At 41.1% G+C, this 19,097-nt stretch overlaps 1 protein-coding gene across 1 annotated transcript in view; it reads left to right on the top strand.

Moving 5' to 3' along the window:
- The window catches only part of LOC111043708 (cholecystokinin receptor type A-like), a 221,049-nt gene that overhangs the window by 33,179 nt on the left and 168,773 nt on the right, over window positions 1–19,097 (top strand). Inside the window, exons 4-5 of the mRNA XM_039424393.1 lie at window positions 5,862–6,062; window positions 12,245–12,430. Of these exons, the coding sequence (XP_039280327.1) occupies window positions 5,862–6,062; window positions 12,245–12,430 (387 nt within the window). The remainder of the gene's footprint in view (window positions 1–5,861; window positions 6,063–12,244; window positions 12,431–19,097) is intronic.

Below are 19,097 nucleotides of genomic sequence, written 5' to 3'. Positions count from 1 at the left end.
TGAGATAACACCCCATTACGCTTCATCTGGACATCCAGATAGCCAAGGTTCGATAGAACGTGCGCATTCCACTCTGGTCGAATTGCTCACTGGAATTGGAACTGAAATGCCACAAGCATCTTTCAAAGAGAAACTAGATCTTGCTATTATCACATACAACAACTCTTTGAATTCGACTCACCAAATGACCCCACTAGAATTAACTTTCGGCAAATTCAAACATTTCAATACCTTGGATAAAACTCCAGTGCAAATTACTGAAGAATTAGCTGACAGATATTTCCAAGAGTTGGAAACTTTCCGTGATATCATCAAAAAGAAAACTGATCATGAGAAAGAAAAGAGAACAGAGAAACTTAACAAAAATCGTGAAGAACCCCCAAATTATTCAGATGACGTAAGATATGTGAGAAGTATTCAGAACAAGAAATATCTCCCAAAATACTTTGAAGCAAAAAAGATAGGTGAAAATACGTATCAATCTAAGAAAAGAACTTTGAAACTTCATCCCAATAGATTGAAACGAAATAGGAAAGTGAAAAAGAAACGTATTGTTACAGATAATACTGCTTCTGGCTCTAATCCTCCATTACCAACCCCTGGTACAAGCGTACGAGCTAGTGGACTTGACTAACACAGCCGGACTCATACCAGTACAAATTGAACGACATATGTACATAAACGAGACATTGACATTCTTACATTATTCTAATATAAGTAGCATTAAGATAGAAATTAAGGATTTATCAGATTCTATTGACAAGTTGCAAAATGTATCACCATCATTGAAAAAACTTATGATTCCCTTCATGCAAATGCGTGACAATCTTTTCGAAAAATTAAGTTTATTGTTTCCTTCATATCCTTCATCTCGCAAAAAGAGAGGACTGTTTAATGGATTAGGGAAAGCTATCTCCTGGTTTACTGGTAACTTAGATGCAGATGATAAAAATAATTATGATCAAATTATTAACCAATTAGAAGAGAATGAGAAGATCCTTATTGAAAATGAAAAGAAGAATATTGTTGTAAATAATAATTTAGTTGATAAGTTTAATTACGATTTGAATAGGATTAATAGTAATAATGATTTGATTAAGAATGTGACTCATTCACAAGCAACTGTATTGAATCAAATTTTAACTATATCTTTAATCAATTTGAATCTAGAGTTAATGGAGATCAAAGTAAATGCATTATTAGATAGTATAGAGTTTTGTTACAATTCGAAAATTCATTATTCAATTATCCATAAATCTGACTTTGTAAATATCACACTTTCCCACAGAGGAAAAATTGCTAGTGAGAATATTGAAACGCTGTGGAAATTAAGCACAGTTCATTGTACTATCTCTGAGAATTTTATTACATATTTTATTTCCGTTCCCATGAGAAGCGCTATGCTTGATACCTATCGTCTCATCAATTATCCTGTATTCCTAAATAATCATTTTTATACAATGAATGTCAGTGAGAAATTAATTTCTGTAGCTGAATCAGGCTTAGTGGTACTAGACCAATGTCTACATGATCTCAACGCCTCTTATTGTCGAACAATGCGTAAAATCAATGATCTTTGTATTGAGGATATCTTAGAAAATAATGAATTGACCAATTGTCAACGTAATTATATTTCTGAACCTATTCCTTTTATGAACTATGATGAATTATGTAATTGTATCTATGGATATGGTCAATCACATATCAAAATCAATAATGATAAAATAAATCCTTCAAAATCATTTCTTATTCATTTAGATAATGGAGATGTAATGAAAGACCAACGTCTTCCTTCTACTTTCAAAATGTCTAAATCATTTAAATTGATTAATATTCCTGATAAGATTTTATTGATAGAAGAACTAGATAATATGAAAAACATGTCAACCTTTGAGAAACAGAATTATAATTTTAATGATTTATCTTTGTTTAACGATTATGGTAGTGAGAATATAATGTATTTGTTAGTTGCTATTTCTATTTTTGTATTGGTTTTTATAGTCTTTTTATATCGTAGTCATGCTTCGAAGCCTAGAAATGTATCATTGTTAAATACTCCACAACAACCCCCAACTTTGGTGTATGCTATACCCAAATTATGAACTTTAAGTCCAATCATCGAGGACGATGAAAAATTTTGGGGTGGAGGAGTTATAGGTGTGCTAGTAGTAGAGAGCTTAGTCAGCATTAGTATTCAATAAAACCAATTAGCGGCCTGCGCGCCGTGCTTAGTCCGTTTTCATTCTTCAACTCTGAACGTCGGGGTTATGTCCGACGATTCGGTGAATAAAATTTGTTTTTAAAAACTTGTCATCTTCTTAGATAACCTTAGCTTAAGTTAATTTCATTAACCCACTCTGTCCTAGCAGGCTTAGCTAATATTCAATACTTTGAGCAATTATTCTCACAAAGTAATGTCCAGGACAACGCCATTTTGTAGGCCCTTGACGCTTGACGCTCAGACGCTTCCTGTGTGTATCATGAACGCTCTGACCACGCCACGCCACGCCACGCCACGCCACGCCACGCCACGCCACGCCACGCCACGCCACGCCACGCCACGCCACGCCACGCCACGCCACGCCACGCCACGCCACGCCACGCCACGCCACGCCACGCCACGCCACGCCACGCCACGCCACGCCACGCCACGCCACGCCACGCCACGCCACGCCACGCCACGCCACGCCACGCCACGCCACGCCACGCCACGCCACGCCACGCCACGCCACGCCACGCCACGCCACGCCACGCCACGCCACGCCACGCCACGCCACGCCACGCCACGCCACGCCACGCCACGCCACGCCACGCCACGCCACGCCACGCCACGCCACGCCACGCCACGCCACGCCACGCCACGCCACGCCACGCCACGCCACGCCACGCCACGCCACGCCACGCCACGCCACGCCACGCCACGCCACGCCACGCCACGCCACGCCACGCCACGCCACGCCACGCCACGCCACGCCACGCCACGCCACGCCACGCCACGCCACGCCACGCCACGCCACGCCACGCCACGCCACGCCACGCCACGCCACGCCACGCCACGCCACGCCACGCCACGCCACGCCACGCCACGCCACGCCACGCCACGCCACGCCACGCCACGCCACGCCACGCCACGCCACGCCACGCCACGCCACGCCACGCCACGCCACGCCACGCCACGCCACGCCACGCCACGCCACGCCACGCCACGCCACGCCACGCCACGCCACGCCACGCCACGCCACGCCACGCCACGCCACGCCACGCCACGCCACGCCACGCCACGCCACGCCACGCCACGCCACGCCACGCCACGCCACGCCACGCCACGCCACGCCACGCCACGCCACGCCACGCCACGCCACGCCACGCCACGCCACGCCACGCCACGCCACGCCACGCCACGCCACGCCACGCCACGCCACGCCACGCCACGCCACGCCACGCCACGCCACGCCACGCCACGCCACGCCACGCCACGCCACGCCACGCCACGCCACGCCACGCCACGCCACGCCACGCCACGCCACGCCACGCCACGCCACGCCACGCCACGCCACGCCACGCCACGCCACGCCACGCCACGCCACGCCACGCCACGCCACGCCACGCCACGCCACGCCACGCCACGCCACGCCACGCCACGCCACGCCACGCCACGCCACGCCACGCCACGCCACGCCACGCCACGCCACGCCACGCCACGCCACGCCACGCCACGCCACGCCACGCCACGCCACGCCACGCCACGCCACGCCACGCCACGCCACGCCACGCCACGCCACGCCACGCCACGCCACGCCACGCCACGCCACGCCACGCCACGCCACGCCACGCCACGCCACGCCACGCCACGCCACGCCACGCCACGCCACGCCACGCCACGCCACGCCACGCCACGCCACGCCACGCCACGCCACGCCACGCCACGCCACGCCACGCCACGCCACGCCACGCCACGCCACGCCACGCCACGCCACGCCACGCCACGCCACGCCACGCCACGCCACGCCACGCCACGCCACGCCACGCCACGCCACGCCACGCCACGCCACGCCACGCCACGCCACGCCACGCCACGCCACGCCACGCCACGCCACGCCACGCCACGCCACGCCACGCCACGCCACGCCACGCCACGCCACGCCACGCCACGCCACGCCACGCCACGCCACGCCACGCCACGCCACGCCACGCCACGCCACGCCACGCCACGCCACGCCACGCCACGCCACGCCACGCCACGCCACGCCACGCCACGCCACGCCACGCCACGCCACGCCACGCCACGCCACGCCACGCCACGCCACGCCACGCCACGCCACGCCACGCCACGCCACGCCACGCCACGCCACGCCACGCCACGCCACGCCACGCCACGCCACGCCACGCCACGCCACGCCACGCCACGCCACGCCACGCCACGCCACGCCACGCCACGCCACGCCACGCCACGCCACGCCACGCCACGCCACGCCACGCCACGCCACGCCACGCCACGCCACGCCACGCCACGCCACGCCACGCCACGCCACGCCACGCCACGCCACGCCACGCCACGCCACGCCACGCCACGCCACGCCACGCCACGCCACGCCACGCCACGCCACGCCACGCCACGCCACGCCACGCCACGCCACGCCACGCCACGCCACGCCACGCCACGCCACGCCACGCCACGCCACGCCACGCCACGCCACGCCACGCCACGCCACGCCACGCCACGCCACGCCACGCCACGCCACGCCACGCCACGCCACGCCACGCCACGCCACGCCACGCCACGCCACGCCACGCCACGCCACGCCACGCCACGCCACGCCACGCCACGCCACGCCACGCCACGCCACGCCACGCCACGCCACGCCACGCCACGCCACGCCACGCCACGCCACGCCACGCCACGCCACGCCACGCCACGCCACGCCACGCCACGCCACGCCACGCCACGCCACGCCACGCCACGCCACGCCACGCCACGCCACGCCACGCCACGCCACGCCACGCCACGCCACGCCACGCCACGCCACGCCACGCCACGCCACGCCACGCCACGCCACGCCACGCCACGCCACGCCACGCCACGCCACGCCACGCCACGCCACGCCACGCCACGCCACGCCACGCCACGCCACGCCACGCCACGCCACGCCACGCCACGCCACGCCACGCCACGCCACGCCACGCCACGCCACGCCACGCCACGCCACGCCACGCCACGCCACGCCACGCCACGCCACGCCACGCCACGCCACGCCACGCCACGCCACTGTATTTCTTTGTAAACGATACAATTCACCTACTTTCTCGTTATTGAAGAGTGGGATGCATTCAACATTTACATTAATGTTTTTTCAGGGAGTTATCTGAACTATTCTACTTACCAAGCATAACCAGTATAAATGATATAAATAAAAATATAAAACTCAGTACTCTTTTAAATTATTCTGTCACAAAACGAAATTAAAATTTTTGTGACAAAATAACTCAAAAGGGAACTAAGATTTATATTTTTATTCATATTAAAAGAAGCCCTAAAGAAAAAATACAATATAATGACGTATCATCCAGTATATTCATGATGTATTGTTGGAACGTAGTGTTTAGCGTGGAAACAACATTAGAATCCAAATGACTATCCTACCAAATTCTTGGTCGTTTTTTTAGAAAGTGCTCGACTTTGTTTCGAATTCACATGCAATAATAATTATTGGGTGGATAGTTGTAATTATTACAACTCCACATTTCATCAATAGCCGAGGAATAGAATCGAGTTTCCTTTAACCTCTAATTGAAAAGATGTAATATCATATCATCCAATATCCAAACTTTCAATATTTCAGATAAATACATTTTTGTTACAGCTGTCTCAGTATCGGTGGGCGTTTGGACTTTGGTGGCGATATCGTTGGAGAGGTACTTTGCAATCTGCAGACCACTGCAGTCTCGCCGCTGGCAGACGCAGTTCCATGCCTACAAAATGATTGCCTGCGTCTGGTTGGCCAGTCTCTCTTGTAATATTCCCATATTGTTCGTGTCCAGATTAAAAGCAATGAGAGATGGAGGTGAGTAAACGGAAACATTCCTAATCCTTCATCTTACAGCAAGCAATCTGTCTGTTGAGTAATGTTTGGAGAGCATGGGTGGGTAGGTCAAAGGCAGAAGAATCATTTTCAGAAGGTCCAGGAAAAAGATGGACTTTAGAACATGCTCAGCTCAAAAAGCCAACAAAGCCCAATAAATTCAAAGCCTTACCTATAATACATCACGATGCACGAGGACGACGATGGAAAAGGTTTAATGGGTTGTTTAATATCTGTGAAAAGAAATTCCAAGGAAAATTTTCATGTCATAGTTATTCAGTTCACATGTGATAATTATACGAGATACATGTCTATTTTACGGTCGTAGTTAACTATTTTCCCGCTCCTTTCCATTCGGCATTTCCATTAATACTCATCACTTGGAGTGAAAGGGTGGTAAAATTTAGAGACGAAAGAATGAAAGTAATCCTGCGATATTGACAGAGAAATAAGAGACAACTTGAACCTAAAAAAAGATCAGAACAAGGTGAATTCGATGGAATCAGGCTTTTGATGAGAAAATGAATATTAAAAAACCTCGTGAAATGCTCTTTTTCCTCATTCGTACTCTGACAAAGCTCTGCTAAAGCAAGGATCGATTTACCTTGATATGAGCTCCGACTTCAGAAAGAACTTTACACAATAATGGATGTGGTGCAAATTAACTAGCATTGTTCCCTCTAAGATCTTCTGCTCTACACCTCTGAAAGATTCTTCAGCCACCCAGATTTCATCCCGCTCGACTTCAAATAACAGAATTAAAAACCAGATGGAGTTTGAGGTGGACTTTTCTCTAAATCTGGCTCATGCTTCCAAATACAACATATTTTTGGTGGATTGTACTAAAGCCGATTATCTAGTATTGACCTTCTATAGAATTCGGTTCCATTGAATCAGGTCATTGAAAATTAATCACCCTTGACTCTTGTATGTTGAACTTTATCAAGCCAACTCATGAAGCCCACCGAGTTAAGACTCTTTAAGAGAACATCAATGATTTCCAAGCTTCGATAGTCTTCTCCTTGAGCTTATGAATCACATTCCACTTTCATCGAGAAAGGTCTAGTGAGCTAGTCGAGCTGGAAGTTTTAATCGCAATGCGTCAAAGAGTTTTCCCTGATTTCTCTACAAATGGCTGTTATATAATTCCTGGAAAATCCTGATATTGTGACATGGAAATGACACTGTCGTCAACAAAGCTCTGCAGGAGGTAAAAAGCTGAAAATACATTGTGAGTATTTCCATCCTCTGTAGTATTCTATCTGAGAGTGTTTACAGGAACACTATCATTGAGTCGGATGGAAAATATCAGAGCTAAACAGAGCACTTTGAAACAATCGAAAGTAGCTGACAGTCATAGAATTGATGAAACATCCAATGATCCAATAATTTTGGTAACGAGAAGTCTCTTGCACTTGCTAAAACTTCTTGTCCAATTTGATATAGATAATTTTCTATTCGTAAAATTGTAACAGCAATGATAAATTATGGTAAAGAGAGGAAACACAAGTAACTATCTATCTCCAGTCCATCAACCGACCCACCAGTTTTACGTTTATGAACATTATCTATATATGACTAATATTGAGATTTTTCCACTCAATCAGATAAATTATGAATCACTCAATCGTTTTGGACTAGCAAAAATGATCAGAAAATTGTTGATGAATATGAATTCGAATGATAAACTTTTTCTTTTGAGGAAGATTCCTAAAACGTCGTTGAGTGCTGAGAAACAAGAGAGAACTTGAACCTAAAAAAAGATCAGAACAAGGTGAATTTGATGGAATCAGGCTTTTGATGAGAAAATGAATATTAAAAGACCTCGTGAAATGCTCTTTTTCCTCATTCGTACTCTGACAAAGCTCTGCTAAAGCAAGGATCGATTTACCTTGATATGAGCTCCGACTTCAGAAAGAACTTTACACAATAATGGATGTGGTGCAAATTAACTAGCATTGTTCCCTCTAAGATCTTCTGCTCTACACCTCTGAAAGATTCTTCAGCCACCCAGATTTCATCCCGCTCGACTTCAAATAACAGAATTAAAAACCAGATGGAGTTTGAGGTGGACTTTTCTCTAAATCTGGCTCATGCTTCCAAATACAACATATTTTTGGTGGATTGTACTAAAGCCGATTATCTAGTATTGACCTTCTATAGAATTCGGTTCCATTGAATCAGGTCATTGAAAATTAATCACCCTTGACTCTTGTATGTTGAACTTTATCAAGCCAACTCATGAAGCCCACCGAGTTAAGACTCTTTAAGAGAACATCAATGATTTCCAAGCTTCGATAGTCTTCTCCTTGAGCTTATGAATCACATTCCACTTTCATCAAGAAAGGTCTAGTGATTTTTTACTCTTAACAAAAATAGCGGTGTTAACATGAGCTGGAATTTTTTATCGCAATGCGTCAAAGAGTTTTCCCTGATTTCTCTACAAATGACTGTTATATAATTCCTGGAAAATCCTGATATTGTGACATGGAAATGACACTGTTGTCAACAAAGCTCTGCAGGAGGTGAAAAGCTGAAAATACGTTGTGAGCATTTCCATCCTCTGTAGTATTCTATCTGAGAGTGTTTACAGGAACACTATCATTGAATCGGATGGAAAATATCAGAGCTAAACAGAGCACTTTGAAACAATCGAAAGTAGCTGACATTCATAGAATTGAAGAAACATCCAATGATCCAATAATTTTGGTGACGAGAAGTCTCTTGCACTTGCTCAAACTTCTTGTCCAATTTGATATAGATAATTTTCTATTCGTGAAATTGTAACAGCAATGATAAATTATGGTAAAGAGAGGAAACACAAGTAACTATCTATCTCCAGTCCATCAACCGACCCACCAGTTTTACGTTTATGGACATTATCTATATATGACTAATATTGAGATTTTTCCACTCAATCAGATAAATTATGAATCACTCAATCGTTTTGGACTAGCAAAAATGATCAGAAAATTGTTGATGAATATGAATTCGAATGATAAACTTTTTCTTTTGAGGAAGATTCATAAAACGTCGTTGAGTGCTGAGAAACAAGAGAGATTGAAACTCATATAGTTTTTGTAGATTCTCTAACTGTTTTTAAAATTGATTTCATAAATTGATGGATAATGAGAATAAAATGACTGTCCCAGACTATCAACCGTAGTCTACTACATCGACTGCAAAGGGACTCTAGAGGTAAACGGTAGTAGATGCAAACGGATCCACCTTCGTCTGTCATCGAATACGTAATTCAATATTTTCCGTTCCATGCAGCTCTCCGGAAATTGAACATTATGAATGAATAACACTGGAAAAAAATCCGGAAAACTCGAAAGTCAACTTGTCACTGACACATTTTATCCATATTTTCGAGTGGGTTAGTGCAATGGAGCGAATGGCTGATATGCTTTTAATCGCCTCCTGAACACAGAACATATTTTCCACTGATACTGTGATAACTGTCAGGCCTCAACTCTCTTGTCAGATTTTAAAATATGCTGATTCTGGTGGTAGACTTTCAAAGCTCTTTCACCCTGTGGTCACATAGGTCCCAGCGTTTCACCAGTAGAATTTATAACTGACTCCACATGCAGATAATACTGGCTCACTGTGCATCAAATAATATCATGAATAGATTATATTATTATATATTTTCATCAGAATTATTATTATATCACGGTGGAATATCCATCCACGATATTCACAACAATTTAAACATTATCAAGCTGCATTGAATCACTTTGCACCTGTATTATATCAGGCTTGTTGAAATCTCTTTCTTGAAAGGCTTTGTACTTAATAATATTTCTTGTTATTATTATGAAATATTGAAATCAAATCTGTAATTTCTCCTTTGCAATTCATGAATAATAATTCATAACTTCTAAATACAGTGGAAAACGTATTTATACGTATTTATTATAAATAAACTTATATATTAACGTATATAAACCTAGAGCATGGTACCATAGAGGAACAATAGCGTAAGCTATTCTTTATGATGGTACGCCATAGTGGAGTAAGTCAATTTCCACACAGAAAAAAAATAAACAAGTGGAGGACACATTATAAGAATTTCTTGTAACTAACCATTGTATGTAATTTATCTAATATTTTGTGTAATTAATGTTGTAGTTTTAATTTTTTTGGGAAATGAACATTCATTTATTTTTATTTTTATTTCAATTTTATGACCACATAGGATCACTGTAGTCTCTGGTTAGTCCTCTTTCTTCGTTTATTCGCTTCAATTCTCTTCCATTCTTCCCAGTACCTTTTCATTCTGTCAGACCTTTCTTTTCTCAATTCATCTGAACAAACCTGTTGCCTTCTCCTAATTGTTTTTATAGATAAGATCCTCTTTCTGTCAGTGATGGTTTCCCTATAGATTTTTGTGCGATTTTTGACATCGTCAATAGTTAAATTTAGTTCTGATATGTCCTTTTTTATTTCCACAAGCCAAGGAATTGTGGCTCTGTCTGTTTTCGCACTCATGAATTTTTCAATAAGTCTTCTTAACAATCGATTCGCTGGGGTTCTGAGAATATGTCCAAAGAAAGAAATTCTCTTTTTGCGCATTGCGTCAGTTATTGGTTCGATTTCTCTATAAATCTGTTCTCTTGGAAGGAGTCTGAACTGGTTGTCAACTACATGTGTTTTGTTTATGCAGGTTCTAAGAATCCGTCTTTCAACTCTTCTTATAGTTTCTCTAATTCCATTTCCATCAATATTGAAAAGTGTTTCACTGCAATACATTGCTTGTGATCTTAGAACTGTCTTGTAGTGTTTCAGTTTAGTATGAATGGAAAGACTTTTTCTCTTATAAGTGTCCCTAGTTACATGCTGTCCCTTGGAAAGCTTTGAAATTCTGGCCTTCCATGAGGCCTTCTCACTAAGATTATATGTGATCGTCTCTCCTAGATATCTAAAACTGTCCACAATATCAATAAGACTTCCGTTAATATTAATTTTATTTGTACACAGAGTATCAGTTATCATGAATTTCGTTTTTTCGTAAGAAATCTTCAGTCCGACTTTCCCTGCTATTTCTTCCAAAGATGTTATTTGTTGCCGTGCTTCTGCTACTCCATTTGCAAGGAAAACCAAATCATCTGCAAAACCCAAGCAGTTAAGTTTGATGTTGTCTTTATGATAGCCAATTTGTATGGTTTCAGGATTAATTTCTCTCCATTTCCTAATGATGACTTCTAGAGCACAGTTAAAGAGTATTGGAGAGAGCCCATCGCCCTGTCTCAAGCCGGTTTTTATCTCAAATGCCTCAGACAGTTCTCCTCTGAACTTTATTTTTGATTTTGTATCTGTTAAAGATAATTCAATCATTTTGATCAACTTCGGGTTGAGACCCAAATGCCTTAAAATTTTCAGTAAAGATGGCCTATGGATGCTGTCATACGCTTTTTTTAAATCAATAAAAGAGAGTACTAGTTGTTTGCCTCGTTTCCTGTAATATTGCATGATTAATTTTAGCGTTAATATTTGGTCAGCGCAACTTCGCCACGGTCGGAAACCCCCCTGGTATTCACCCAATTCTAGATCTAGCTGATCTTTAATTCTGTTGTAAATTATTCGCGACAGTATCTTATATGTGCAATCTAGAAGCGAAATTCCCCTGTAGTTATCAGGATTGCTTCTGTCGCCTTTTTTGTGCAGTGGGTGAATAATCATTCATTTATTTATTATAACATATATAATTTATATATAAAACGTATTTATTTATGTCTGGAGCAATGAAAAAATATCCATGGAAATAAAAAGAAACGTTTCCTTCTGTATTCTAATTTATATATTAAAAGCTGGTTATGTCGTGCCAGGAACTTCTTTTGTATTTTTCTTACTTTTTATAATCTATGATATTGAATCAGATGGTTTATCAGCTCGAACGAGGTTTAAAATGATTGGTTACTGCTTTTACTAACGAATAGCTATTGTCAGTAGAGTTGTCAAAGATTCTCTCAGTATGTGAAAAATTTTGCAATTGGAAAAACACACATAGAAAATTTCCTATTTATCATTGGTTTAGGAAAAGAGGTAGTCATTGAAGAGGATAATATGTTTATGTTGTATAATATATTTGAGAGGTAATGCTTTTTCTTCCAGTAGATAAATGAATCGATAAACATGCTATGAATGTCTTGTTTCAGGGAAACATAAGTGTAGAGAGACATGGCCGACACAGTTGAGTGAAAAAGTGTTCAATTTGTTCCTTGATGCCATATTGCTACTCATCCCGCTCATTATCATGAGTCTGGCCTACTCTTTGATAGTATCGAAGCTTTGGAAAGGATTACAGAGAGAAATTAAGCACAACTCATCCTGTCGTCGAAGACGTAAGTGATCTATCTCTCTTTCCTACAAACAATACAATCAGATAAAATGTATTGATTCAATATCTCATGTAATTTTCATACCATATAACTTCATCTTCTTCAACCCATGAATGAATACAGTCACGGTCTCACGTGTTGATCCCTGGACCTATTGACCGTCACAGCATTAATACGATTCTATGCTTATCATGAAGTAAACCAGTTGAGTTGTTGTCAGCTATTTGAGTCAATCAGCCTAGCACAGTGTAACTTTATAAATTAGGAATACAGCAGTCATGCATGCGCAGTTGGCTTCTTGTAATTTCTGCTCACCCCCGCTCAGAAAAACTAGGAGTCAACTTGTTAGACCAAATCGGCAGTCTGCTGATATTTTTTTGTAAGAAGAACTACTAAGAATTTGATAGAGTGGCAGATATTGTTCGAGATAATTCTAATCTCTCAGTGATTGGTCGTTGGTTAGTGGCTGGTGCATGAGAAGACTCATTATCATCGAACCTCATCGGGATTCCACAACAGTATATATTATTATTGATATTTTATATTATAAACGAACCTCATCGGGATTCTACTACGTACATTTGGGTGTACACCAACTTAGTAGTACAGGCTCAGCCTAGTTTTTCCTCCAATGTCATAATTATACTAGTAGTTCTGTAAACAGAAGACCTCTTGCTCAGTAAGTTACATCATAGAGAAACAATAAGTTGAGTAGATATCCCATGGTAGGGATATAACAGTAGGGCGTTTATGTCGCAACTTTTACTGTTCTCTCAAGCCGAGATAGTCCACGTATTTCTTTCCCAAAAAGCTGTGTGACGCTGGTAGTCCCTCATATTGTGCCGTTCATACACTCACCCGGCCAAAACAGTAAAAATCTACAATAATCGATAGTAATCGACTTGAGATAACAGTAAAAGTTGCGACATAAACACCCTATACCATGGATATCTACTCAAGCTATTGTTTCTCTATGGTTAAATTGACCTGTTGTTAGGTTTTCTCTAGAATTAATAAATGATTTATCAATTTGAAATGTCTAGAAAAAATCCTAAATGAACATAGAGCTTTCTGTCCCATCGTACCGTGACGTGTCGTCCCGGAATGTGAGTGTGAGCGCTGTTATCAGGTCTGGCTGCCGCCGATACCTCAATCCAATCAACCCATCAGAGAACATTCTGTGGTGTCGTGTTGGCGAAAAATCGGTATGTTGAAATTTAAGCTGGGTCCACACCAAAGTTATTGACAAAATGTTGATAGCTTAATAATCCTTATAGATTCTATTAGATTGAACGGAACTTGACAAACACATTGTGCCTTACGTTTTTAAAGGTGATAAAGAAGATAATTTTGAATAAAATTTAGAATTTAGAAATAGGCCGACACATCTAGAAAATACCTGAGTCTATACCTAATTCATGCAGGTGAACGGGCTAGAATCAAGAAAACTTCAATTAATCTTGCCATGCCTGATTTAATAGGTTTTTACTATAGAATAGCACTACAATTTGAAATAATTGAAAAATAAAACAGCTTCAATAAACATTGGCAACTAAAATCGAACAACAGAAACAACAATTTCATGTTACTTTGTTGACATTCTTCATCTGATTCGGGGGCGCATTACTATCCCCGTTTAGATAGCAATACGTCACAAAACCAAACAATATCAGTCATCAAATAACAAGTTAATTTCAACATAAAATTACTCAAGAAAGAAAAGCCCGTTGAACCCAAATTTCGTCGATAGTAACCCATATAACCCATTTCATAATAATTTTGAATCCCCACTTTTGATTGACATTCTCGAATGAACCTTTGTTTCACTACACTGCACTTTCGTTGGTCTGTACGTTGCTTTATCGTCGGGGTTACAGTACCTTGTTTTTGGCGGTGAACTTTTACCGGTTGAATTTGGCTTGACGGCGACGTCCTCTTACGTCCCTAGACCTGTCGTCTGAGCGGGTGTCTTGAAGCGGTGTTACATAAAGTTGCGGACCAAAGGGGTGGTAGTACAAGAAGTTGGTTTGGGGACACACATGAACCGCTGTAAATAAATGTATTACAGCATTAATTTCTAACTCTTCCTACAATTCATCAAAAGCTAAAACAGGAGTTTATTCTGTTATTTAATTTAGATTTTATCTTGACGTTCTGATTTCATTCTCAAAATTTAACAGATTGAATTAAAACGGATTTACTAGCCAGAGTGTCATTAATATACAATGCAACATTTATGAAAACACTCGTAATAAATTAATATAATGCTTTTAGAAAAATGAATACTTCATTAATTATGATGTTAACTTTTATATAAATTGATATAATACTCTTAGGAAAGGAATAATTTAGATTGAAATGATGCTAACTTATATGATATTTTTCGTTTGGTTTGCGAAATCAAATATAATTTTTCATATAGTAGCTCGACTAGTATTGTTGGAAACTTGTGCGCTAGCCAACATTTATTTATTTTAATTTCATGGAAAAGGTCGTCTATTAAGATTTCTATCATAAAAATTTACTAAATCATTCGAAAGCCTTAATGACATAAGAAAACAGAGTCTGAAAAATATAAAATGTCATAAACTCAATATGAACATAATCTTAAAAATTTCATTCCAATTTGAAGGCTATCTTCCTGACTTTCAGCAATACTCTACGATAATATATCTCCAGAAACAATAACTCAAATGTAACGTAACTGAAAACTTTCTATACTTCTTTAGAAAAAATTTATAAGTATCTTCCATCACTAATATAATCAAAAGGATTATTCTCAATCAATATTATTAGCTTGAAAAATAACAGGCTTTGTTGATAAAATACTCTTTGATTGAAGTTTCAATTAATTAAATTCCCTAAATTATATTTTAACCTTATTTTACGTACCTTAGCGGTTATTTGAAGAAACAATTATTCGTACATGAAGAAGAAACACAATTAAACCTTTCAGGACATGGCACTACTAGAAAAATTTAAACTTTAATAAAAATAAAACTAGCTCCTACATTAACTAATTATATAAACTTATAAACTTGCCCAAAAAGGGCGAAACATAATGACTACATCTTTACTCTCGTAGTGCTCCTAGCAAAGTGTCCTCCGAAACGTAATCTGGTCTCTCGACTGGGGAATCCCCACTACTGTATTTAGAGACAGGTCTCCTATTGGGCGAAGGGAATCAATTTGACCAATCGTCGCGTGGCTTCTAGAGCCTTTGGACCAAATAGTAACTGCAATCGGTAGTTTGTTATAATTTCATTGCTTGCTGTTTTCCAACTTATCGCACTTTATGTCGCGACAGGAAGGCTAAGTTCTAGAGATAATTCCATAATCTACATTCCTCGACGACTCGGAGCCACAATTTTTAAATATCTATCATGGGAAACTCGAAGTCATGGCCGTTCATAATAGAGAGAGAAAATAATTTATTTCGCTAACTCACTTACAATAATGGCTCTAGTCTATTGCGTATTAAATTTACTATTATAACTTGGGAAAAGGCCTGAATTAAAAAGAGTGCCCGGCACAACATATGTTCATCATGTGTATGATAAGTTATGTTCCATCTAATAGATTCCATAAAGATTAAGTTATTAACACTTTGTTATTAACTTTAGTGTAAACGCAGCTTAACAAAATATACTACCATAATGCTGATTTCCTAAAGACATCATTTCTCACTTTTCATGATTTTAGAAATCAATTTCTTCTCAATTATATTTGTTGCAATTTTAATCATCAGATTGAAAAAGAAAAATGTAGAAAAAATGTTTTCCATCAATAACTCCAAACTCCAAACAAGTATCATGGCCTCAGCTTATGGAAAGACAAAGTAAGTAGACAACACTGTCTACTAACGTTGATGGAAAGATAAATTTTCAAGATGCTCTATGATTTTGAACGGGTAGTATTATAGTCCACTAGACAGCTGATTTGTGATGAATAATTATTCTGAAGTCTGATTTTAGCGATAATATTGGCGCTCAAAGGAAACTCCTTTTCCTTTTATATTATCCTTTAAATGCAGAATTTCAAAAAACCGTATGTATCTGTCGACGCGAAATTCAAAAAGGAATTTCCTGTCGAAAAGAAAATACCTGTCGAATTTGATGAAAATCTATTGCTGCGTTTCGCTGTAAATGCGGAACATAAATATAAAGATAAAGAGAAATGCAAAACCGTCGTCTTGAATCTTGGACCTCACTTTGCTTGGTCAACTAGTAGTTCTGTGAACAGTAGACCTCACGCAGTTATAAACCACAGCCTCCTCTTATACTGTCCATTAGAGTAAATCCTGTCTGAATGTCGTGTCGGCAAGATATCGGTGTGAAAGCAATAATGGATGTTGGGGTTGGTGTACTAAAAAATTCTAATATCAAAAGCTACAAGACATACTGTCAACAGGTCAGCCCGAGTTGAAAGCAGAGAAAGGTCGAGAGACAATACTATGTTATTTTAGTTATATTATTGCATGCGTTATTGCATGGAATCAATAGTGCATAACAATTGCATGCGATGAGGAATAGTCCACAAAACACCTGATTTTTTTACCAAGTTACATTGAGATATCAATTGCATGCAATAATTATCCACTCGACAGCTGATTTATGATAAATAATTTTATAGTCTGATTTTTACGGTAATATTGGCATTAGAAGGAGACTCATTTTCCTTCTATATTATCCTTGAAATGCAAAATTTCAAAAAACCTTATAAATACGTAGACGCGAAATTCAAAGAGGAACATACCTGTCAAATTTCATGGAAATCTATTGCCGCGTTTCGCTGTAAATGCGAAACATAAAAACATAGAAACATAAAGAGAAATGCAAAACCGTCGACTTGAATCTTAGACCTCACTTCGCTCGGTCAATTTTGATTATAGTATTTTGTGTAATAAAATGTAATGTGCATAGTCTATTATCATTTCGCTCTTATCTTTGTGAATGAATGAACGAGATTGAGGATTATGCTCATTCATCAGTGTTGAGAATTGGGAAAGGCAGAATAATATTGATGAAAATTCAGATAAAGCACCATATTTTATATTTGAATAATTTTGGAAAAGCTGTTGATTAATGTAAAGTTTTCTATATGCGAACGGCACAATTTTCTAGAGGTAAAATAAAAGCAGGAAAAGTCTATGAAAACAGTAGCTTGTACAAGAGAGGTTTGTGAATACTCTGCAGTTAAACTCACAAGATGTTAATTCGGTTTTATCGAATGCATGAAGGCGGAAAATTGTTTTAGTTGTCGGTGCCGTGTCGTGCTGTGTCCACAACCAGTAGAAGCTGAAATACAAAACGGATTTCAGAGCCAAAAGTGCAAGTGAGGCGATAACTCGGTCAGAGCAGAGAACATCGCCATTTTGTGGCGGGGTCCTATTGGGTGATTGAGGTCAATGTAATTCTGAAGTTAAACGCGTCCTTTGAGGGCGCAACAAGCGTTTTCTACTCAATTATACTGGCTTCACTAATCACAGAGCTCTAGATACAAAGTACTTACACTACACCTGGATACAATACGTCCATGAAATGAGATTTATTAGCCCACAGTGTGAATTCATTGATAGCTGCACAAGTATCATTATTGGAGTCTATTTCAGAGTTGAAAGAGTAACTAATTATTATTATTGCTAGAAAATATCGAGTCTGAATTTCCATTGGACTAATCAAATAGGTCCTGCAATACAATAGGCTCACCTATTCAAAATGGCGTTATGGCTATTCTCAAAGTTGGATTAGGCGCGGTTCAAGGACTCAGATCTGTTGTGGGGGGAGGGTGACTGAAATTACCCCACTGTTCGACTCTCCTCCACCAGGAGAATTGTTTAAGTTTTTAATCGAAAACAGCATTTGAGATCTCATTTTCAATATCAATAAGAATCTTTGGATTTGTTTATTCATATGCCAAGGTCATATGATACTTATTCTAAACATTCAACATTTTTTTAATCGCCACTTGGAAAAATGGATCCGCGCCTGAGTTGGATCTTATTCACGTCTGCTTCGCAAATTCAGGAGAAACAATCTGATTCCTATTGAATTGAGATATGGAATTTTCTATGATAAGTCACTACAATTGTTTTCTTATGCACTTTCAATCTTGTACCATCATGTGCATAAAAAGTACGGGGAAGTGAGTAAATTTCGTTGGCCAATGAACTCAAAGGGTATTATGTTTCGAAAAATATGTGTTGAAAATTGAAAAGTTGATTGATGGAAGCAATCTAAATCAATCGTCGACACCCACAAACTCACAAACGACTAGGCTCTTTCAAAATCAAGCTTATGAAAAGTCTAGGCCTGTTTCATTTTTTCGGCAGAAAGCATCCTGATTTAAATAACTCATTTGTTCTAAGTCAAATCTGAAAATTCAGCATAATCAACATAATGCAATACTCTCAGAAATGTCACTTTGATACTCTTATTAATTATTGAGATTGATTGATTAGAATAATATTTTTTTCAAATGATGTTTATGAAACGTCAAAGCACGTTTCATTCTCTCAGCAGCAACTACTCCCAATTCTTCATCATTTTCAAATCTTCTTCATTTGAATCATTTTTCTATAAGATTCCATGAATTCTCAGACAATACTTTCTACTATCTTATTTGAGCCATTCATCCGCATCTACAGCTCAACTCTTCATTAGCTCGGAGA

The sequence above is a fragment of the Nilaparvata lugens genome, chromosome 3 (genome assembly GCF_014356525.2).
Source record: "Nilaparvata lugens isolate BPH chromosome 3, ASM1435652v1, whole genome shotgun sequence".
Lineage (NCBI taxonomy): Eukaryota > Metazoa > Arthropoda > Insecta > Hemiptera > Delphacidae > Nilaparvata > Nilaparvata lugens.
This window is presented reverse-complemented; position numbering and strand designations above follow the sequence as displayed.